Source organism: Palaemon carinicauda, chromosome 13, assembly GCF_036898095.1.
Source record: "Palaemon carinicauda isolate YSFRI2023 chromosome 13, ASM3689809v2, whole genome shotgun sequence".
NCBI classification, from domain to species: Eukaryota; Metazoa; Arthropoda; class Malacostraca; order Decapoda; family Palaemonidae; genus Palaemon; species Palaemon carinicauda.
Genome location: NC_090737.1, coordinates 35,286,154 through 35,310,801, shown reverse-complemented (window position 1 = coordinate 35,310,801; position 24,648 = coordinate 35,286,154). Strand labels below are relative to the sequence as shown.

Below are 24,648 nucleotides of genomic sequence, written 5' to 3'. Positions count from 1 at the left end.
AACAGATATGTCCTATATAAACTATTAACAACGTCAAAAACAGATATGTCATATATAAACTATATAAAGACTCATGTCAGCGCTCAAGCCCCTCTCCACCCAATCTAGGACCAAGGAGGGCCAGGCAATGGCTGCTTATGACCCAGCAGATAGGCCTATAGGCTCCCCCGAATCCCCCATTCTTAGCTCAAAAGGATGGCGAGGTTGTAGCTATCAAAGAAAACAACAGGTTTGAGCGGGACTCTAACCCCTGTCTGGCGTTCACCAGCCAGGGACGTTACTACATCGGCCACAACCACCCATTTTTGCTTAGTAAACAAGAGTATAGTGGTGTACAAATGAATAATTATTATGGTGTTTTCACTCTTAAAATAAAAAAAAACTATATGCAACTTCCTAAATCTATCAAGTAAATGTATCATTCTTATAATTGAAATGACTTACTAAATTTTCAATACGTATTTTATGGACCTTCCATTAACTAACTCCAGATATCCTATCATATCATTTTATCAAAATGGATTTTGTGGCTAACCTTAAATCAATGAACCAGCTTATTCTACCTAGATTCACCATCTTACTTATCTTGCTTTGAACTATGGATAAACTTATCCACTCTCTCTGACTCACTAATCGAGTCTTGATCAGTTAAACGTTTTGTTTTTGACTCACTGGGCTTATTCACCATGGATTAACCTATCCAACTCTATCAAACTGACAACCTGGTCTTACTGGGGTCATGTCTTTAACATTACCAAACACAGAACAAGAATCTGTGTTTACCAATGATTAACCAATGTTATCTTAAATAAATGGAAAACATATCCAACCTTATCCTTTGATTAGACATTCCTGTCTTTATCTACAATTAGCTGCCCTATCTTACCTTTGTCCCTTGCCAGACCTATAGTTGTCTTATAGAATTTCTAACCAATTAACAAATTAATTACCAGGTATTGTCTCAAAACTACATGCCCCCTACCTCCCCATACCCCGGGAAGGTGCAGGTGCTTGGTCCTACCAAGGACTGACCACTTGCCTCCTGCATGTCAGAAGTACTTGTTACAATGGGCTCATGCTCCAGTTAACCTCAAAAAGGTACACACCATCAAAACTCCTAAAAATTAAATTTTTGCTTGTTATAGTCTACCTTTCAGGGCACTTCCACAGATCAAAAGTGGGAATGCATGCAACAAAAATAAACGATTATAACAATCCAAAGTAAGAAAAAAAATCCAACAGTAAAGGGGAAAAATATGAGGATAATATTAGCAACGCATTAATCGCGTAACCAAAGAAAATATGATTTGGTTTAGACAGCTAGGTGGCTCATCCTCACCAATGCCTCAAGTTACTACCTGACTACCTTGTTAATGATTCAATTCCTGTTCCTGCCTACGTTCAAGTTTACTCTTATTTATAGGAAAGAATTTATACCTTAATTATCTTGTTAATTATTCAATTGCTGTTCCTGTTTACGTTCAAGTTTTCTCTTATAGGAAATAATGTATGTTAAATGTAGGATCATATTTCCCAAAGGGGCGTTAATGATTCTAGGTTAATAGGGGGAGGGTGTAGTGATTATTCAATAATAGTTGAGAGGTTATTATGAGTATCATATGCACAATGCAAAATTTTTTTTTTTTTTTTTTTTTTTTTTTTTTTTTTTTAGTTAAAATACAATATATCAAGAGAAATTCACCTGTAAAAATACCTTGCCATCTTCCTCTATTATTATTATATTTTACTCATTTACGTCATTCACCTATCTAAAATCTTGGTTTCCCACTAATTTCCTTTAGTAACGTAGTTTCAGAATGGATCTTCTATCTCAAAATAATAGAGGTTCATTTGTTATACGAATCTTTTCAAACTAAAGTGTAGATACATACATTCAACTGAGAAAAAAATATTTTTTGGTACTACATAACCTGCTTTACTGAATAACATAGTTTGTTAGATAAAGAAATTTTTCTTCCCTTATATTAATTCAAAGGGTCATCTCATGTGTCCAGTATTTTAAAAAGTTATTATTAGTTCAAACCATTTATTTTTACGTTTCTACTCCTCAAATAGCACAACTACCGTACATTCTCAATGGATAATGGTGTTTTACAAACTGATCTGCCATTAAATAACTCCATAGGTTCTAAAAAATGCTGTTACATAAAAATGTTGCAAAAAACTTTTGGAAATTTTATTTGGTTCAAAAGGTTGGTTAGTAAATATGTCGGAGAAAGATTAAAAGGGCCTAAGCCCACATGACAATAATGCAGGAACAATTATTCATAACTGAATTGATTTTTAAAGCAGCTAAAAGTTTGAAACTAAGGCTTTTTTTTTTTTTTTTTTACAATTGTGTCGTTTCATGTGTGAGTTGTGATTGTTAGTTGTGCCTTAGGTAAAGTTTTGATGAGCCAAAATGTATAATTATTTATATTGCAAAACTTAGCGATGTACAGTAAGGCTTTGAAAGCTGAGTTATGTTTTGAAAATGAATTTGCGTCGTGAGGTAGATTAAGTTAGGATATACCTTCATAATCTAATTTTATTTGCAGTATTGTACTTCTCTACACAGCATTGTAAGTCACATCAGGTGTGGGGCGGGGGTTGTCTTAGTCTAGCTAAGTAAGGATCCAGCATCCTAGATAAGTGGTAAGGAATGTATAGGTAGTGGATCTTGTTTAAAAATATGAGGCAGCCCCAATTTGGTTTTATATAATAGGTAGAATTGTGTAGTTACTGCTTTGAATAGGTTACCTTAGATTATATGTCTGGACCATAATTTTGGTTGTAGTATATAACATTGAGGAGCAGGCTATATATCCGTTTAGTGAGATTGGTGTTACTGTATGGACATGAGTCGGGGTATGACAATGAAACAATATTTAACAGATTTTGTAGATTTGAGAACAAAGTCCCCCAGAAGAATATTGGGAGTTAAATGACAGTACAGAATTATAAATGAAACTATAAGTGATTCTCGGGTGTCATATGTGGATGAGATCATGGTGAGGGGTAGATAGAAATGGATTGGGCATGCTCTTTGCATTCCCCAAGAGAGATTACTTCACCAAACTTTCAACTGGGCTCCCCAAGACACTAGAAGAGTTGGAAGACCCAGGCCTACATAGCTGAGGACTATGAAGCGTGAAGTAGACGATGATGAATGGAGGAGAAGTATTGATTTAAAAGCTCAAGATTTAGATGATTAGTGAAATCTAACCGAGGCCTTTTGCGTCAATAGGCGTAGGAGGAGATGATGATGATACTTTAATAGTGACCCACGCAGATAGCGTGTGCAGCACAATAATTTTCTGCTTGCCACAACAGAGGAACAACGAGATAATGTTTATTTAAGAGAGAAAGGATCCACTTCGGACCAAAACCCATTTGAGGAACGTGATGTAAATTATAGGCTATCATGATACTTTAATAGTAACCCACATGGTGATGTGCCCATGCAGATCCATGTACTGTGTGCAAGAACAGAGGAGCAGAGAGATAATGTTAATTCTCTAGCGAAGCCAGCCACAGCGGAACAAAACCCATTTAAGGAACGTGATATAATTTTACAGGTAATTATAATAGTGACCCACATAGATGGCATGAACAGCACATCCATGTATCGCTTCCTAGAACAGAGGAGCCGTGGGATCATGGTTATTTAAGAGTGAAGCGAGCCACGACTGAGCAAAACCCATTTGAGGAATGTGATAAATTATAGGTAATTATGCTACTTTAATAGCAACTCACGTGGTTGGCATGCGCAACACATGCATGTACCGTTTGCCAGAACAGAAGAAGAGTGAGAAAATGTTTATTTTCAATCGAAGCAATCCACTTCAGACTAAAACTTTAATAGTGACCCCTGAGGATGGTGTGCGCAACACATCTATGTACCGCTTGCCAAAACAAAGCGAACAGTGAGATCGTGGTTATTTGCAAGTAAAGTGACTCACATCAGAGAAAAATCCATCTGAGGTATGCGATATGTAGGTAATTATACTTTAATAGTGACCCATGTGGATGGCGTGCACAGCACATACATCTACCCCTTGCCAGAACAGAGGAACAGCAAGATCATTCTTATTTGCGAGCAAAGCTATCCCCTTTGGACCAAAACCCATTAGAGGAACATGATATATATTATAGGCAAATACGATACTTTAATAGTGGCCCACGTGGATGGCATACACAGCACATTCATGTACCCCTTACCAGAACAGAGGAGACGTGAGATCATGGTTATCTGAGAGGGAAGCGAGCCATGGAGGAGCAAAACACGTTTGAGGAATTGATATAGATTTTAGGTAATTATGGTACTTCAATAGCGACGTACGTGGTTGGCGTATGAAGCACATCCGTGTTCTACTTGCCACTACAGAGAAATAGTGATAAGATTTTTATTTTTGAGCGTAGCAATCCACTTCAGACCAAAATTTTAGAAGTGACCCCTGTGGATGACATGGGCAGCACATCCATATACAACAGAATGAAGTAATCCACCTTGGACCAAAATCCCTTTGAAGATCTTGATATAAACTGTTGGTAATTATGATGCTGTACTTTAATAGTGATCCACGTGGATGGTGGGTGCAACACATCCATGTTCTGCTTGCCACAACAAAGGAACAGTGAGATAATGATTAATTGCGAGGGAAACGGTCCATTTCGGACCATTTGAGGAACGCGATGTAAAATTATATTTTCATAATAAAATAAATTTTTGAATATACTTACCCGCTGGTTATATAAAGAGCTGAAGTCTCCTGACGCCCTGGCAGAAATTCAAAATCACGCGCTATCGAAGATACGGCAGGTGTACCCGCACCCTAGCGGTAGATCAGGTGGAACAACAACACACCTTCAGTTCTTCCATGCTTCATAGCAATACCACAGATAGTCTCTAGAGGGGAGGAGGGTGGGTGTTAAATTTATATAACCAGCGGGTAAGTATATTAAAAAATTTATTTTATTATGAAAATATTTTTAAATATAAAACTTACCCGCTGGTTATATAAAGAGCTGATTGACACCCATTGGTGGCGGGTCAGAGACAGCAACATATTGAAAAATTCACTTAAGGGTTACATACAACAAACTTAAGCGGTTCTCACCTGATAAGGAAGCTGACAGCAATGATACTCTGCCTCATTTCGTCCGCTATCCTTAAGAGATCCAGTGATCCACTCGGGCTGAAAATCTCTAGGAGCTGTCAAACGGTACAATCACCTATAACATGACAGGACCTCAACTAATACCCTTGTTCTGGGTGCACTCTAGGAACAAATTGACCACCTAACCAAATTAAAGATTGCGGAAGACTGACGACCAATCTCCACAAACAACCATAACAAACGAGTTCCAAGAGAAAGAAAAGGGGTATTAGGAAAAAGGGAACGTAATGGTAGATCATTCACTTACTATCGCATTCGCCGCTACAAAAGGACCCAACGTAAAACAGTCCTCATAGCGAGTCTGAACATTTCTCAAATAATGGGATGCAAAAACAGACTTACTTCTCCAAAAGGTCGTATCCATCAGACTTTGCAGAGAACGGTTCTGTTTAAAGGCCACTGAAGTCGCTACCGCTCTGACCTCATGTGTCTTTTTTTTGAGAAGCCTCTGATCCGTCTCATCACATTGAGCATGAGCTTCTCAAATTAACAATCTAATGAAAAAAGACAAGGCATTCTTTGACATGGGCATCGAGGGTTTCCGAACTGCACACCACAGAGCGTCTGAGTTACCCCTCAGATTCTTAGTCCTGTCCACATAAAGTCGTAACGCTCTAACTGGACAGAGTACCCTTTCTAATTCATCTCCCGCCAAATCAGAAAGGTTAGAAATCTCGAAGGATTTGGGCCATGGCCGAGTAGGGTTTTCATTCTTGGCCAGAAACCCCAGTTGTAAAGAACAAATGGCTTTTCCATTCCGAAAACCAATGTTCCTGCTTAAAGCGAGTACCTCACTAACTCTTTTAGCAGTGGCAAGGCTAACCAGAAACAGAGTTTTCAAGGTTAAATCCTTAAATGAAGCAGAGTGTAAAGGCTCAAATCTGTCACTCATGAGAAATTTAAGGACAACATCCAAATTCCAGGCAAGGGGAGCTGTTTGAATCTTCTTGGTTGTATCAAAAGACCTAAGCAAATCTTGTAGATCCTTATTATTAGAAAGGTCTAAGTTCCTGTGTCTAAAACCGTTGCCAACATACTCCTGTAACCTTTAATAGTAGATGACGAGAAGTTATGTTTAAATTTAAGGTCTATGAAAAAATCCGCTATCTGGGTTAGAGAGGTACTGGAAGAGGAAATCGCGTTAGTCCTACACCACTCTCTGAATAACTCCCACTTGGACTGATACACCTTGATGGTTGAAGATCTTCTTGCCCTAGCGATTGCCTTGGCTGCCTTCTTCGAAAATCCTCTAGCTCTAGCGAGTTTTTCGATAGTCTGAAGGCAGTCAGACGTAGAGCTCGGAGATTTTGATGCTTTCGGGCCAAGTGAGGTTGTCTGAGAAGATCGGGTCTTATGGGAAGGCTTCTCGGGAAATCTACCATCCATTCCAGTACCTCTGGAAACCAGCTCCTTGACGGCCAGAACGGAGCTATCAGTGTCATTCTGGTCTCTTCGTGGAAAATGAACTTCTGAATCACTTTGTAAAGAATCTTGAATGGAGGGAAAGCATAAACCTCCATGTGTGACCAGCTCATTAGATAGGTGTCTATGTGCAAGCCTTCGGGATCCGGAACCGGAGAGCAGTAACACTCCAGCCTTTTCGTCTTTGCGGTGGCAAAGAGATCCACGAGAGGATGACCCCATAACCGCCACAGACTCTTGCAGACGTCCTGGTGTAAAATCCATTCTATGGAGAGAACCTGACCTTCCCTGCTGAGTCTGTCTGCGCTCACATTGTTGACCCCCTGGATGAATCGAGTCAAAAGAGTCACCTTCCTTTCCTCTGCCCATATGAGAAGAAGTCTTGCAATCTCGTACAGAGACCAAGAGTGGGTCCCGCCTCGTTTCACAATATAGGCCAGAGCTGTCGTGCTGTCCGCATTGATTTGGACTACTTTGCCCCTGATCAGCTTCTCGAAGCCTATGAGAGCCAGATGAATAGCCAAAAGCTCCTTTTGGTTGATGTGGAGAGACGTTTGCTCCACAGTCCAAGTCCCCGAAAGCTCCTTCTTCTCTAGAGTGGCTCCCCACTCCGAGTTTGAGGCGTCGGAACACAACACGAGGTCTGGGCTCTTCTGAAGTAAAGACAAGCCTTCTCTCAGTCTGGGTTCGTTGTATCACTATTGAAGATGAGACTTGATGGAAATCGAGATGGGAACGCAATCCCTGTCGAGGTTGTCCCCTTTCTTCCAATGGCGATTGAGATGAAACTGAAGAGGACGCAAGTGCAACCTCCCCAGGGTTACGGACTTCTCTAATGATGAGAGAGTCCCCAGAAGGCTCATCCAATCTCTTACGGAGCAAAGTTTCCTCTTCAAGAAAGTTTGGACTTTTAGGAGGGCGGCCTGAATTCTCACCGACGACGGAAAAGCCCGAAAACTCCGACTGTGAATCTCCATCCCCAAATAAAGAATCTCCTGGGATGGAGTCAGTTGCGATTTTTTCGAGCTCACCAGGAGGCCCAGTTCTCTGGTTAGATCCAAAGTCATTTTTAGGTCCTTCAAACAACAATCGGCTGAGGAGGCTCTTATCACCCAATCGTCCAGATACAGAGAGGCTCTGATTCCACTCGAATGCAGCATGCTTGCTACATTCAGCATGATCTTGGTAAACAATAGAGGAGCCGTGCAGAGTCCGAAACAAAGAGCCCTGAATTGGAAGACCTTGTTTCCGTCCATGAACCTCAGATAACGTCTGCAGCTGGGATGAATCGGAAGGTGAAAATAGGCGTCCTGAAGATCTATAGAGACAATCCAATCGTCTTTCCTCACAGCCGCCAGAACTGTCTTCTGAGTTTCCATAGTGAACGTCGAATTTTGGACGTAACCATTTAGAACACTTACGTCCAGCACCGGTCTCCACTCCCCCGAACTCTTGGGTACTAAGAAAAGGCGGTTGTAAAACCCCGGAGAAGTTACATCCTGCACTTCCTCTATTGCTTGCTTCTCTAATAAAAGAGACATCTGAAGACGCATGGCTTGCTTCTTCGGACCCTCTCTGTATTTGGGCGAAAGATCCACCGGATCTGTGACTAAAGGAGGATTTGCCAGGAAGGGGATCTTGTAACCCTCCTTTAACACTTGGACGGACCAGGGGTCCGCTCCATTCCTCTCCCAAGCCTCCCAGAAGAGAATCAACCTGGCACCCACTGCTGTCTGAAGGAAAGGGCAGTCAGACTTTACCTCGGCCGGACTTGCCTCCTCTGCCTCTAGGTTTCCTTCCTTCTGGTTTGAAAGAGCCCCTTCCAGAGGATTTCCCACGAAAGGACTGAGAAGGTCGAAAACCAGAAGAGGATTTCTTAGGCTTACGAGAGGAAAACGTCGAAGGCAAAACTTTTCTTGTCGTATTGGTTACTAAGTCATGCGTGGCCTTCTGCGTGAGAGCAGTGGCAACTTCGCCTACCAACTCTTGCGGAAATAAGGTATTAGCCAAAGGAGCGAAAAGAAGGCCCGTTTTCTGGTAGGGGGACACTCCTGCAGAGAGAAAAGAGCACATCGTGGCCCTTTTCTTGAGGATTCCAGCCGTGAACAAGGCAGCTAACTCGTTGGAGCCATCCCTCACACCTTTGTCCAAGCAGGACATCAAATGAACCAGTCCACTAGTGTCCGTGTCCTTCATATCTGAGACCCTCTTACTCAAAGCTCCCAGAGCCCAGTCTAAGAAATTAAGCACCTCGAAGGCCCTGAAAAGACCCTTAAGCAAATGATCGAACTCTGGAATAGACCACCAAATCTTCGTTTTCCTTAAGGCAAGACGACGAGACGCATCCACTAAACTTGAGAAATCCCCTTGGGCAGACGAAGGAAAACTCAAGCCCAACACTTCACCAGTCTCGTACCACACACTAGATTTAGAAGTCAACCTTGCGGGTGGAAAAGCAAAGGCCGTTTTGCCAAAAGATTTCTTAGAGTCCAACCAGGAACCCATTAATTTCAAGGCCCGTTTAGAGGACCGAGAAAGAACCATCTTGGTATAAACTGGAACTTTGGTTGCTTTACCTAAGATGAACTCAGAAGGCGGAGAACGAGGGGCCACAGGAGAAAACTGATCCGGAAAAACTCCAGTAAGAATCAACATAAACTTACGAAGATCAACAGCATGTTGATAATGCTTCTCTTCCTCATTCTCAGAAACTTCCTCTATAGGCTCGTCCACATCCGACTTTTCTTCAAGTTCGTCTTCTGGCAGTGTAGCAACTGCTGCAGCCTGAACTGAAGGAACTAAGTCTGGGTGAGATTGCCTGTCAAAGTCAACATCTGCATCCAACTGACGGGGAGAGGTCGAAGTTGATTGACGTGGAACATGGATGGGTAGACGTTCTTCGTCAACTAACAACTGCCGAGACCGCTTAGAGTCCGACTGCTGTTGAGAATGCAATTGCCGAAGATCGCTGAGTGGACGCGTAGAGTCCGAAAACTGTTGACGCGAACGATCAAAGCTGTCAAGATGTCGACGCTGAGAATCGATGTTTTGACACGAAGCGACCACTAGTTGTTGACGCGGGCGATCCACTTCTTCAAAACGTTCGCCGAGGTTCTTCCTCACGACCAGAAGACGAAAACCGTTCAACCAAACTTCTCTGACGTGACTCATCAAAATCAACCTGGTGTTGAACACTATAAATGGGAGACCGCCTAAGCGATAACTCGTCAGCACCAGAGACCATCGATCGCCTGTGCGATAACTGGTCCGACGCCTGACGCCCAGACATACCGCCAACACCTGGTTGAAAAGAATCCATAAACGACGAGAGTTGTTCTTTCATAGTCACAAGCATAGACCATTTAGGATCTTCAGAATTCCTTAAAGGAATATTCGTTCCATCGTCGACACGTATTTCGGGAGAAGAAAGCCAATCCGAAGGAAGAGGAGGAGCATGAATCGTAACAAGGTCTGAATCGGAAGGAATCTTATGAACACGAATACGGTGATCTGGACGCTTAGCCGGAGTGCAAGCGATGGGAGAACGGAAACGTTCCGTTGAGTCCCACGAACTACATCCTGGACGCACAGGCGATTCCTGACGCCGATTAAGTTCATGCATCCGTTTAAGCGGTCTTGACGCGCGACGCCAGATCCCACTACCCGACCCTTCATCGGAAGACGGGGATAACGCATGAACCTCATCTTTCCTATGATGAGGGTGAACGGCCTGGGTTATGGCAACAGGAACGTTCGAGGGGACGTCTGCACGATTGATGACGCTTCTCGTTCCCTTAAGCCGTTCGACATTACTTCTCCCATGGGTTCGAGAGCTCGAAAGAGGTCTTAGGTTAGGTGAACGACAAGATCGTGCAGACGCACTCTCCACAACACTAAACACATTAGAAACACTTCACATTACCGAGAGATTCACGATTTTTCAGTACACTAAATTCAGACACCGAAACACTTTCCACAGTTCCGACAGAATCACGGTTTTTCAGTACCCTTAACTCAGAAAAAATCGTATTTCTATCTGCCGCTAAGGACTTGACTTTCTCACCAAGAGTCAAAATAGCTGTAAACATGTCTTTCATAGTAGGTTCCTGATCTACCACCACGGGGGAAGGAATAGGATTAGGAACATTAACATTAGGTAAGGCTCTATCCACAGATCGTGAAGAACTACGCCTAACTCTATCCCTCTCTAGTCTCCTAACATAACGTTCGTATGTTACAAAATCATCATCCGTTAAAGAAAGACACTCATTACATCTATCATCAAATGAACAAAATTTACCCCTACATTTCACACAAATATTATGAGGATCAATAGATCCTTTAGGAAGTCGAGTATGACACCCTTCACTAACACACCTACGTATAGCAGGGGAGGAGTCGGCCATTTTGAATGGTTACGTGAAAGACCGATGAGCAAAAAATAAGGGAAATATTAATAAAGATAACCTCAAACAAAAAGATTTCAAGATTAGAATAAAGAGAAAACAATTAACGATAGCTTAAACTCAGAAAAGAATGTTGTACATCACCAAACGACTTCCCAAAAGAGTAAAACCACGAGAGTGAACTTCAATACGACAGCCAGCTAGGCGGGCAGAAGAAGAACTGAAGGTGTGTTGTTGTTCCACCTGATCTACCGCTAGGGTGCGGGTACACCTGCCGTATCTTTGATAGCGAGTGATTTTGAATTTCTGCCAGGGCATCAGGAGACTTCAGCTCTTTATATAACCAGCGGGTAAGTTTTATATTTAAAATTATAGGTAATTATGATGATTTAATAGTGACCTACTTGGATGGTGTGCACAGCACATCCATGAAACTCTCTCGGCAAAACGAAGGAGCAGTTAGATAATGAATATATGCAAGCAAAGCGAGCCACGGTGGAGCAAAACATATCGAAGGAACGTGATATAAATTATCAGTAATTATGATACTTTAATAATGATACACATGGATGGCGTACAAACCACATCCATGTACCACTTGCCAAAACAGAGTAACAGTGAGATAAATAACGGTTAAATAATTTTTACTTGCGAACAAAGCAATCCACTTCAGACCAAATGCCATTTGAGAAACATGATATTAATTAAAGGTAATCTATCTAAGGAATGTGATATCAATTATAGGCAATTATAATACTTTTATATTGACCCGTGTTGACGGCATGCGCAGCACATACATGTACCGCTTATCAGAACAGAGGAGCAGTTAGGTAATGATTATTTGCGAGCAAATCAAGCCACGGCAGAGCAAAACCCATCTGAGGAACATGATATAAATTATTGATAATTACGATACTTCAGTAGTGACCCACATGGATGGTGTGCACAGCACATCCACATTCTATTTGCCAGAACAGAGAAACAGTTAGATAGTTGTTTATTTGCCAGTGAAGCAAGCCCCTGCGGAGCTAAACCCATTTGAGAAATGCAAAAAATTTTGGTAGTAATGTTACTTTATTAATTATCTAAGTGGAAGGCGTGCACAGCACATTCATGTACTGATTGCCTGAACAATGGAACAGCGATATAATGTTTTTTTTTTGTAAGCGAGGCGAGTCACAGCAGATCAAAACCCATTTCAAGTATGTTATACAAATTCTAAGTAATTATGACACTTTAATAGTTAACCACATGGTGGGCATGTGCAGCACATCCATGTATTGCTTGCCAGAGCCGAGGAGCAGTGAAATAGTTTTTTTTTTTTTTTTTTTTTTTTTTTTTTTGAGAGTGAAGTGAGCCACGGCAAAATTCATTAAAGAAACGCGATTTGATTATAGTTAATTATGATAATGTAATTCAACAGTGAGCCATTCCGATAACATGCGTTGCACATTCATGTACCGCTTGCCAGAACAGAGTAGCAGTTAGATAATGTTTATTTACGAGCGAAGTAAGCATTGGCGGAGCAAAACACACTTGAGGAATATGATATGAATTATGGGTAATTATGATACTTTAATAGTTACCTATGTGGATGGCGTGCGCAGCACATCCATGTACTGCTTGCCCGAACTGAGAAGCAGTTAGATAATGCTTATTTGTGAGTGAAGTGAGCTACGGCGAAGCAAAACCCATTTGTGGAAAATCATATAAATTAAAGGTAATTATGATACTTTAATAGTTACTTAAGTGGTGTGTGTGTGCAGCACATTAATGTTTGTCTTGCTAGAACGGAGGATCAGTTAGATAAAGTATATTTGCGAGTGAACGAGCCATGACAGAACAAATCCTATTGAAGGAGCAAGGTATAAACTATAGGTAATTATTACTACGTAGGGTTGGGTCGTAGAACAACTCACGAACGGTTGGTTTGCCCCAACATTCATGGTCAGTGATGGATAAAAACAAAATAACGAATAGAAAAATATATGGTTAGAAATTGAAGTATATAGTTCTTTCTATGGAATTTTATGACGAAATTTGTGGACTTCTCCTTTTGCTGACTAGTGCATCGCATTAAAATTGCTTTTAACCCTGCCCTCAATACGACTTAACACCTGGGTCTTCCTTAATCTGGGAGTTGTGATGCATACTTAGGACTTATTAGATGGTTTAGGTCTACCTACAAAGGAAATGCCTATTCTGATTTCTTTTTATAAAGGATCTGATACACGAAACAGATAATCTGTGGAATAAACTAATCAGCGACAATTAGGTCACGCAATCACTAGAACTCTAGCTTAATATATGATGTTTTAATTACTAGCGAAACTGGAATTCGCAATAAAGGTTGTAGTGGCCGATGTGGTAACGTCACTGACTTATAAACGCCAGACTGGGGTTCGAGTCCCGTTTAAACGCCTTAGTTTCTTTGGTAGCTGCAACCTCACCATCCTTATGAGCTAAGGATGCGGGATTTGGGGGAACCTATTGGTCTATGTTGTACAGGACCAGATAAGCAGACCTTAAAGTAAAGGAAAGTATCTGCTGAGTCATCAGTAGCCATTCCCTGGCCCTCCTTGGTCCTACCTATAGGTCTATGTTGTACAGGACCAGATAAGCAGACCTTGAAGTAAAGGAAAGTATCTGCTGAGTCATCAGCAGCCATTCCCTGGCCCTCCTTGGTCCCAGCTTGGGTGGAGAGGGGCCTTGGGCGCTGATCATATGTATGGTCAGTCTATGACATTGTCCTGCTCGATAGGACAATGTCATTGTCCCTTGCCTCTGCCATTCATGAGCGGCCTTTAAACATTTAAATGGACGAGAGCTGGCTAGTTTGCATTTTCGCACCTTAAAAACTCCCGGTTTCCCACTTGGATCCCTCATATCTTCACTTAAAGGGGTCCAAAAAATCAAACGGATGGTTTGCCCAAATAATAATGGTCATAAATCCATAAAAGACAAGATAACGAGTAGGAAAAATTATATGGTTCATGTATTTGACTAAAAATTAAAGTATATTTACCAAATATAGCACACCACAAATAATTGACCACCTACTTAGTTTTAGGTATTGGCAAGGAACAATAGATAGCCCTATTTCTAATGGTTGTCATATGATAAAAGGGAAATATGGCAACCAACAATTTAACAGCCTATGCTATTTGAGTCGAATCAAAATGTTCTATAAAAATAATATAGAGCTAGCCCGTATCTTATCAGTTATAGGTACCTCACAATTATCAGATATTTGGTCAAAATACTTCAATATCCTAGAATTCACAATTTCGTTTAATAATTCGAAATTAAAATATAATTTCACATTGGGAAAACAGACTACTGAAGAATCATCTAAACCCGAGGCCTCTTAAATTGCTTCTAAGTTCCACAGCCTATCAAAACTAATATTCATTATACATTAGACTTGAACTTGCACAGTAGGCCTACATATGATTTGGGCATACAAAGTTATGCAATTGGCTCAAAATGGAATAGCCTAGACCTATCAACATCGCAAACATATAGGCTTATTCCTTTTTTATTTGAAAACAACTGTTAAAGACACTTTAATATACCGAACCTTTTATCCAAATTAGCGGTACCAACCTTTGGATAAATGTAGAACGCTTAACTACTGAAAATGTCGAAAACAAGACGCACTATTTTTTTGTGTTCCTTGAACGATAGTCGGTGCTGTAATGACACACCCGAGCGCGGAACAATACATTTGGCAGGAATATTGGAATGGGGCTACAATTATTTTTCATATTAAATCCTTACATAACCTTATCTTTCTTATGAATACCATGATATCAAGATAGAAGAACAAAAGATACTATATTAAATACTCACCTAATTCCTATGGTTTTACGATTTGAGGGTAAATATATCATGAACTACTTTTCAGAATTTTTATCCATTTTTTTCCGATTTTTAAGCAAGAAAACTTTGCATGGACACGCCCATATAGACTGCATACATTCATATGCCTTCATACACATGCATACACTTATTATATACATATATATATATATATATATATATATATATATATATATATATATATATATATTGTGTATATATATATATATATATATATATATATATATATATATATATGTGTGTGTGTGTGTGTGTGTGTGTAGGGGTAAACTGAATAAAACACTAATGAAATGTAACATCCATCTATTCAATTATTACAAAAATCGACACAAAATGTTTTACACAAAACTATCAAAAATACAGAAAAATAATGGAATAGAATCAGGGGATTACACACTTGAGAAACAAAAGTGGGACGTACACCTAAACTACGTAACAGAGAGAGAGAGAGAGAGAGAGAGAGAGAGAGAGAGAGAGAGAGAGAGAGAGAGGTGAGATGTGGCCTGCACATCATATTTCTTAACTAAACTGTTGTTTTTGTGTAACTTTCTTGGTAAAAATCTTTTTTCATTTGCATATCAGTTTTGGTACTGATAACATGTCAAGTTTTTTATGTAATGTCTGATATGGATCATTAATCTGTTATTAATGTGTCTTACAGAAAAAGACACAAAATATCAGATTTATCAAAATGTGATATGTAGCTGGGCATCAAATTTCCTAACAAGGTCTGTAATAGATTTGTAGTCATTAAATCAGGTAAACATATATTTAAAATTGCAAAGTTTGACTTCTATAGAAATATACTTATATTAACCCTTTCCCTGTGTGACAGTCAAAATTTGAAAAAGGGAAATATGTGTTAAAATAACTTATAACAAGTTGGTATTCATTGGACAGGTCTTGATGTTAGCTTTCCAGTAAGTAACAAGCTAGGGTATGTGGTTTTGAAAGATTTTGCTGCGTCAGAAGTTTTGCTGGATTCGCCACTGGCAGTGAAAGAGTTAATTAAGAATTCCATTCTAAAACCCCCATTTCAAACGTTCACAGCACATTTTGTTACAGGAAATGCTGGTGTCACATCATTATGCTAGTGGCACATTTCTTTACGTGAAATCCAAATTGGGATACTTTGTTTATTGATTAATTCCTATGTTGGGTGCTGATGAAAAAATGGTGTAAATCAATTTACTACAATGAGTAAACTTCAACTAAAGTTATTAAATGCAAATGAGTTTTAGCATACTACAAAATACACTGTTCAACTTGACCCCTTCAAATTTCAGAAGACGTATGATATGAAAACTTTTTTTTTATAAACTACCTAAAAAATCATAGCTATTGTTACACATTGCACCATATGCCTCTTAATACATTCTTATTACTTCAAGTTTTGCTAAATTTTGCAAGCATGGACTTCAAGTTGTACCAAATCTTGCTAGTATATATGTAGACCTTTTACAATATTCAAACTCCGAATACATCAAGAAACTCATAGGTCTTATGTTTTATGGCATAATTTCAGTAACATAGGTTGGAAGTTTAAAAAAAGTAACATTATCACATCTATCACATTGATGTATACTCATTCTCCTAAAAACGGTAACATTTTCGTATCTATCACATTGATGTACACTAATTTTCCAAGCTTGAAGAGTATTATTTCATAAATATTTACCTTTAAAGTTGAATTAATAAAGTATACAGGCATTTGCATATTTCTCGAGATAGACAATATAAGGCCAAATAATTGCTGATTAAGTAGAAGTGTTCGCACAAATAGCTTTTCAATTTTGCAATGAATCAATCTAGATTATATAATGTTCATACTGTTTTCATGAAGGTTATTTCACTTAATATGGACGCAAGGGATGCACTGCCCCGGGCGCAAGAACCCCGGATGGCACTTTGGGCATTCTGGATTGATCTGGAGAGTCGTCAATTCAACGTTACGTGGCTCTGGGAATACCATCGTCATGTTCGTCTTCTTGGGCTGCACTGACTCGAATAGTACATTCTGCAGCTCTTCTATGGAGTCCTTATCTCCCACTGTGGGATCCTCCTTCGGCAGGGTAAGACCAGGAGAAGGAATGAAGAAATCGCGACTACTTCGCGAAACTGGGAACTTGAAACGAGAGCTGGGGACAATTCCACTTGTTACCTGGAGTGGTAGTAGGCCTGAACGAATAGGTGTTACCAATGGGGTTAAAAATTCTTGTTTCATTATTGTAGGTGGGATAAGCGTCTGTTGTATTGTTGGCAGGAATGGTGGAACGTTGGCAGAAACTAGTGGAGAGGGTTGTTGTAAAAGGCTTGGAAAACGTAAACCTACAATATGAGAGGTACTGTTAGACCTTCCGTTGTTGGTAGAACTGTTAGCGGAAGGAGGAGCAGCAAACAGAGTGGTCGTAGAATGCTGTGTCTCTTGGTCAGACCCAGATGTTTGATGATGATGGGGATCCAGTATGATAGATGCAGGGGCAGTGGTGAATATTTTCCGATTTTTCTCCTTTGGCCGCAGAACCAGAGGCTGGAAAAAGATGCTGTTGAAATCTATCTCATCAAAAGGCTTCTTTTGGCTACTTGAAAATGTGAATTTATTTCCAGTACCTCTGGCAACAACTCCTGGAACCATAGTGAATGGAGTACCAGGTGGAGGTGTTTGGACAAAAGGAATCATATGATCAAAGGAAAAGTTGACATGGTGAGAACTGGTATTATTTCCTGCTCCAGATTTTGCATCTACAGAAACCAAGCTGCTACCAGTAGGTTGCTGAGGGGGTTGGAGAAACACTGATGGTGGTGGTGATGGTTTAGTTAAGGAGTTGGGGATAGACTGGAAAATACTCTCAATATTTGGTAGCTCAAAGAAACGGCTAGGAGCTGCTGGGGAAGGTTTCTCTGTGGGTCTAGTCGGGGAAGCTTTCTCTGTGGGTCTAATCGGGGCAGGTTTCTCTGTGGGTCTAGTCGACTGATGAACACTCGTGCTTAAAGTCTGAGAAAATGTAGGCCTAGGAGTGGTAGCAACTGTTGGCTTTAAAGTCTGTAAGAAGGAGCTTCTTGAAGTCTGGAAAAATCTTGTAGTAGTGGGTTTTGCTGTTGATGTTACGGTCTGTTGTATTCTTGTGCTTGAAGTCCGAGGTGTCGTTTGTGTAGTTTGAGGCCTTTGCGTTGTAAATGTCGGCTGTGCTCTGGTCGTCGATGTCTGAGATGAGGTAAAAGGTCTTAACGATGATGATGGTCTAGGCGCAGATACCGACTTGTCCTGAACTAGCGAGTTTGTAGGTACTGGAGGTCTCGGAGAAGAACCTGGTGCCTTGAAAGTGAAGGCCACTGGTGCAAATTTTGCCTCCTTCAAAGAAGTTTCTCGACTGCTAGTGGTGGTCTTCCTGGCACTAGTTGCCTTGATATCATTGGCATCATTACCATTTTCCCCGCTGCCTGGCACTGTTGGTACAAGACAATATTAGAGATAAGTTCACTGTGACCTTAATCTACATATCAACTCTTAACTTTTTGTTATGTACAAAGGTGCATTTTATAAAAAAGACACTCTATAAAAATTTTGAAAAGCTGGAGAAAGACAAATTTACATTGATATAAGGATATTGAAAAGATGAATAGCGCCTAAACATAACTTTGTGTCTTATTCTCTATAAAGGATCCAAATTTACTTACAATCCCACTCTTACATCAAAGCATAATATATATGTTAATTAACCTTCAGTCAGGGGTGATACTAAAGAAATAATAATTATGTTCAGCCATAAGATTCCACAAAGCAAGTGCACTTGTTCTAAGTTGTCTAGCAATATTCTACAAAAGCCATCACACTTGTTCCAAACGCTCTAGCCAGATTCCACAAAAGCAAGATCTCTTGTTCAAATTTTCTAGCTTGATTCCATAAAAGCAAGGACACTTGTTCTAAGGTCTCTAACCTGATGGCAAAATAAAAGCACACTTGTTTTAAGTTCTTTAGCCTGATTCTACAAAGCAACCACACTTGCTCCAAGTTCTCTAGCCTGATTCAATGAAGCACCCACACTTTATCCAAGTTCTCTAGCCTGATTTCATGAAGCAACCACATTTGCTCTAAGTTCTCTAGCCTGATTCCACAAAACAACCACACTTGCTCCAAGTTCTCTAGCCTGATTCCATGAAGCAACCACTCTTGCTCCAAGTTCTCTAGCCTGATTCCACAAAGCAACCACACTTGCTCCAAGTTCTCTAGCCTGATTCCATGAAGTATCCACTCTTGCTCCAAGTTCTCTAGCCTGATTCCATGAAGCAACCACTCTTGCTCCAAGTTCTCTAGCCTGATTCCACAAAGCAACCACACTTGCTCCAAGTTCTCTAGCCTGATTCCATGAAGTATCCACTCTTGCTCCAAGTTCTCTAGCCTGATTCCACAAAGCAACCACACTTGCTCCAAGTTCTCTAGCCTGATTCCACAAAGCAACCACACTTGCTCCAAGTTCTCTAGCCTGATTTCACAAAATAACCACACTTGCTCAAAGTTCTCTAGCCTGATTCCATGAAGCAACCACACTTACTCAAAGTTCTCTAGCCTGATTCCATGAAGCAACCACACTTGCTCCAAGTTCTCTAGCCTGATTCCATGAAGTATCCACTCTTGCTCCAAGTTCTCTAGCCTGATTCCACAAAGCAACCACACTTGCTCCAAGTTCTCTAGCCTGATTCCACAAAGCAACCACACTTGCTCCAAGTTCTCTAGCCTGATTTCACAAAATAACCACACTTACTCAAAGTTCTCTAGCCTGATTCCATGAAGCAACCACACTTACTCAAAGTTCTCTAGCCTGATTCCATGAAGCAACCACACTTACTCAAAGTTCTCTAGCCTGATTCCATGAAGCAACCACACTTACTCAAAGTTCTCTAGCCTGATTCCATGAAGCAACCACACTTACTCAAAGTTCTCTAGCCTGGTACAACCAACTAGGCTAACATATTCCCAAACCTATATCTGTCCCAACTCCATCTCAAAATACCAGGAGTAATGAACCCTTACAGGCTTAAGATACTCACATATTTTGTGTTTGCTGCGTCCATCTCCCATTTATTGCTCGCTTAGCATTAATAAACTTTGAGAAGTTATCATGAAATATGGATTAACAAAATTTTTGCTTTGACAAGCTCTTTCGATCATACATATGATGTCATATATATAACATATCTTTAAGGATTTTCTGCTATTTGATTAAAGATGACACAATTTTACAGTGACAACGTATCGATGGTAGAAAATTGGATGACATAACCATGTAACTAATCTCTGAATGTGTTACGAACCTTACCTCAGTTAAGCCAACCACACTTAATAAAAATAATTAAAACCAATCTATCTCACTACAATACTTGTCCCAAACCAACCTTAGTCTCCTCCCCCCCCTCACCCCCAAAGAACCCAGGTCAGTTAGAATCCTCACCTTCCCCAATGTGATCATTGAGGCTGTAAAAATCAGCAGCAGACGAACAGTTCACCATATACCAGTGGTCACAGACCATAAACTTCTGGTTGAAAAGCGTGTAGTTGGGACACAAGTAAGAGTACTGCTTTTCCAGGGTGTCGCACATGTGGTATACCTGCCAATCAAAGAAGTGGATAAAGTAGGTAAAGACTATCATGAATGGTATACTTGCCAATCAAAGAAGTTGATAAAGTAGGTAAAGACTATCATGAATGGTATAATTGCCAATCAAAGATGTGGATAAAGTAGGTAAAGACTATCATGAATGGTATAATTGCCAATCAAAGATGTGGATAAAGTAGGTAAAGACTATCATGAATGGTATACTAGCCAATCAAAGATGTGGATAAAGTAGGTAAAGACTATCATGAATGGTATACTTGCCAATCAAAGAAGTTGATAAAGTAGGTAAAGACTATCGTGAATGGTATACTTGCCAATCAAAGAAGTTGATAAAGTAGGTAAAGACTATCGTGAATGGTATACTTGCCAATCAAAGAAGTTGATAAAGTAGGTAAAGACTATCATGAATGGTATACTTGCCAATCAAAGATGTGGATAAAGTAGGTAAAGACTATCATGAATGGTATACCTGCCAATCAAAGAAGTTGATAAAGTAGGTAAAGACTATCATGAATGGTATACCTGCCAATCAAAGAAGTTGATAAAGTAGGTAAAGACTATCATGAATTTGTGTTTTATGGTGCATATACACATACATAAGAACTTTATAAATATTCAATAGTACTTCAAAAAAGAAACCTGTGACAATTTGATAAATTATATTACACAACTTCAAGCGTTACAGAAACAAGTTCTCTTGCTTGAGGGTGCACTCGAGTACACTATTCTATATAATTGCTCTTCCCTCTTCTTGTTTTGTTAAAGTGTTTATAGCTTATATAGGAAATATTTATTTTGGTGTTGTTGCTGTTCTTAAAATATTTTATTTTTCCTTGTTTCCTTTCCTCACTGGGCTATTTTCTCTGTTGGAGCCCCTGGGCTTATATCATCCTGCTTTTCCAACTAGGGTTGTAGCTTAGCAAGTAATAATAATAATAATAATGATAATAATAATAATAATAATTTTAAGGCAAAGTCTATTAAAAATTAGACACAGGACTATTAATCATTTTATTCATTCTTTATTAATAATAATAATAACAATAATAATAATAATAATAATAATAATAATAATAATAATAATAATAATCTATTGAAAATTATGTACAGGACTATTAATTACCTTATTCATTCTTTATTTTCAACAAAAACCTCAATAATAATAATAAATAATAATAATTCACTACCTGGCACCCAGTTTCCAGATCAGCGTAGTACCCTGCAGGATGCCCACGGCAGTTAAAATCGGTCTCGGGTATACTACCCAACAAGGGGTAGGTACGGCCCTCCTGCAAAATTGGGATTTCATTAATTGATGATAATGGTAATTGGTATAGAAAATTTACAGTCATATATAGTTGCATATTCAAACTCAGAAGCTTTAGCACTTTTTCCAAAGTGCGTAAGTTCACGATTTTAGATATACAAGTATATATGAGTTGAACATTAAGCCAGTATTTTTAGATATGCTGTGGTTTTTTTCATTCAAGATAATATAATTAACAACAACAATAACAACCACAACTTTAGATATACAACTATATATGAGTGGATTTCTAACCCAACCTGTTTAGATATGCTATGGTGTTTTCAAGATAATAATAACACCAACAACAACAACAACAACAACAACATCAATAATAATAATAATAATAATAATAATAATAATAATAACAGAATTTATGCTCAGGAAAACCTCCTTAGCAATATAAAATGCGGGCAAGTAAGATATCAACTGGGCATAGATTCAGTCAGTCACAGAATGCATAAGAGAAAACAAAGCAGACAAACTAATGCACATCAAAAAAAGGAGGACTGTCTATGGTATATATCTGGGAGAGAGAGAGAGAGAGAGAGAGAGAGAGAGAGAGAGAGAGAGAGAGAGAGAGAGAGATGAGGAGTGTGATACTTAATAGTGTGAATGTACTTTACAGTTGGCTTAACTAATTACGGTACACTGACGACTCTTTGGCTTCCCGTGAAGTGTACCAGAATTAATGAAGCTAACTGTACATGGCTAATAACTTATTCAACTATAAAATAAACACAAGAAGAGTAAGAATGTGTTTTTATTGTTTCAGTGACCTTCAAATATATCAATTGTGTGTTTGTTCAAGTTTCATAGTAACAAAATAGACAGGAAAGTAACATCACCTATTATGAACTGCCATTTAATCTTGTTTTATAGTGAGATAGAAATGAGATGATTATAATTATTGGATATTATTTGGAGAGGATAAGATAACAAAATGCTGATAGAGATCATGGAGAGAGAGAGAGAGAGAGAGAGAGAGAGAGAGAGAGAGAGAGAGAGAGAGAGAGAGAGAGAGAGAGGAGGCAATTGGCAAGAACATTATGTCAAATGTATAGCAAGTAATATAATGAGGTAATTTTAGTCTGAGAGAGAGAGAGAGAGAGAGAGAGAGAGAGAGAGAGAGAGAGAGAGAGAGAGAACCAAAGAACGTCGTAAGGATCACTGAGATCGTCACAGATACATACATACATACATACAAACAAGCAAATATGAAAATTATAAAACATGACAAGCACAAGTACAGTTGGACACAGAAATTCCTGGTACACCTCATTCTGAAAAAAAAATGCACCAAGCCACACCCCATCTGCACCAAGAGTTCCTGTGTTTAGCCTTGCCCACCATCTCTGCAATCTCTCCTTACACTATCTGTTTGGTTACTCACCGCGAAGTAAAGGTGTGACAAAGTACACTTCTTTGGAGCGAGGTGTGTCAGGGACTCCTGTGTCCAACTGTACATTATATACAGGAGTGCAAATTTAAGGTTCTTGTGGCCGATATGGTAACGTCCCTGATTGGTGATTGCCAGACTGGGGTTCGAGTCCCGCTCAAACTCATTAGTTTCTTTGGTCGCTGCAACCTCACCATCCTTGTGAGGTAGGGATGGGGGCTTTGGGGGCGTTTATAAGTCTATCTGCAGAGTCCTCAGCAGCCATTACCTGGCCCTCCTTGGTTCTAGCTTGGGTGGAAAGGGCGCTTGGCCGCTGTTCATATGTGTATATGGTCAGCCTCTAGGGCATTGTACTGCTCGATAAGGCAATGTCACCGTCCCTTGCCCCTGCCATTCATGAGCGACATTTAAACCATTAAACATACAAGAACGTACTGAACCTATACATACTGAACGTATACATACTGAAAGTATACATACTGAACCTATACATACTGAACCTATACATACTGAACCTATACATACCCTCCTCTGTGCTGCGACTCCGTTGTCACACGAAGTGAGAGAAAACAGAAAAAGTAGGAACATGAGGTGGGCCAGTCTCCTCAGCTGTCTTTGCATCGTCTGGTGAAGGAGGCGTGGTACACCTGACGAAGGAAGGTCCTTCAGGTGGACAGAAGCAACGTTCTCGCGCATCATGAGGACTGGAAGGAGCCTCCTGACATGTCAATCATTCGCTGCTTCCCTGGAAAATGGATGGTTGGGTTAGAGGCTGGAAATAGATGGTGGAATGGTATACAGGAAATGGACGGTGGCATAATAGCTAGAAGACGGACGGTAATAGATAGAAGATGGACGGTGTAATATTAGATAAAGAGGGCGGATAGAATAATAGATAGAAAAGGGACGGTAAAATAATAGATAAAAAAGGGACAGTAGAATAAAAAATAGAAGACGGACGGTGTATTAATAGACAGAAGACACATGGTTGAATAATATGTAGAAACATTTATAAAGGAATGATAGATAGAAAATGGACGGTGGAATAATGGATAGAAAATGGGTAGTGGAATTGAAAACGTTTGAGATTTATTTTTTACATCATACGTTTTTTTATATATAGGGGTCGGGGCATCCGGTGCTGTTAACCTTTCAATTCTCAATAAAGATTTTGGGTTGAGGTGTTGAGTTAAGTGGTCTAACACACACACACACACACACACACATATATATATATATATATATATATATATACATATATATATACATATATTTATATATATATATATTTATATATATGTATATATATATATATATATATATATATATATATATATATATATATTTACATATTTGTATATATATATATATATATATATATATATATATATATATATATATATATATACCGTATCTATATACATATATATATATACAG

The 24,648-nt window shown here is 39.4% G+C and overlaps 1 protein-coding gene across 1 annotated transcript; it reads right to left on the bottom strand.

The window, feature by feature from the left end:
• Nucleotides 1-15,196: 15,196 nt before the first annotated feature.
• On the bottom strand, nucleotides 15,197-23,955 carry LOC137652277 (uncharacterized protein DKFZp434B061-like). Its single transcript, XM_068385569.1, has 4 exons — nucleotides 23,736-23,955; nucleotides 21,693-21,794; nucleotides 20,341-20,497; nucleotides 15,197-18,337 (listed from the first exon to the last, which is right to left on the bottom strand). The coding sequence occupies exons 1-4, from the start codon at nucleotides 23,907-23,909 to the stop codon at nucleotides 16,740-16,742; spliced, it is 2,031 nt and encodes a 676-aa protein (XP_068241670.1). The 5' UTR covers nucleotides 23,910-23,955; the 3' UTR covers nucleotides 15,197-16,739.
• Between the last annotated feature and the right edge of the window lie 693 nt (nucleotides 23,956-24,648).

Coding starts and splice junctions, on each gene's coding strand:
- LOC137652277 (XM_068385569.1), bottom strand. CDS start 23,909: ATGATGCGCGAGAACGTTGCTTCTGTCCACCTGAAGGACCTTCCTTCG. Junction 20,498..21,692: donor ATCTGGAAACTGGGTGCCAG/GTAGTGAATTAT, acceptor TTTGATTGGCAG/GTATACCACATGTGCGACAC. Junction 18,338..20,340: donor CAATGATCACATTGGGGAAG/GTGAGGATTCTA, acceptor TTGTACCAACAG/TGCCAGGCAGCGGGGAAAAT.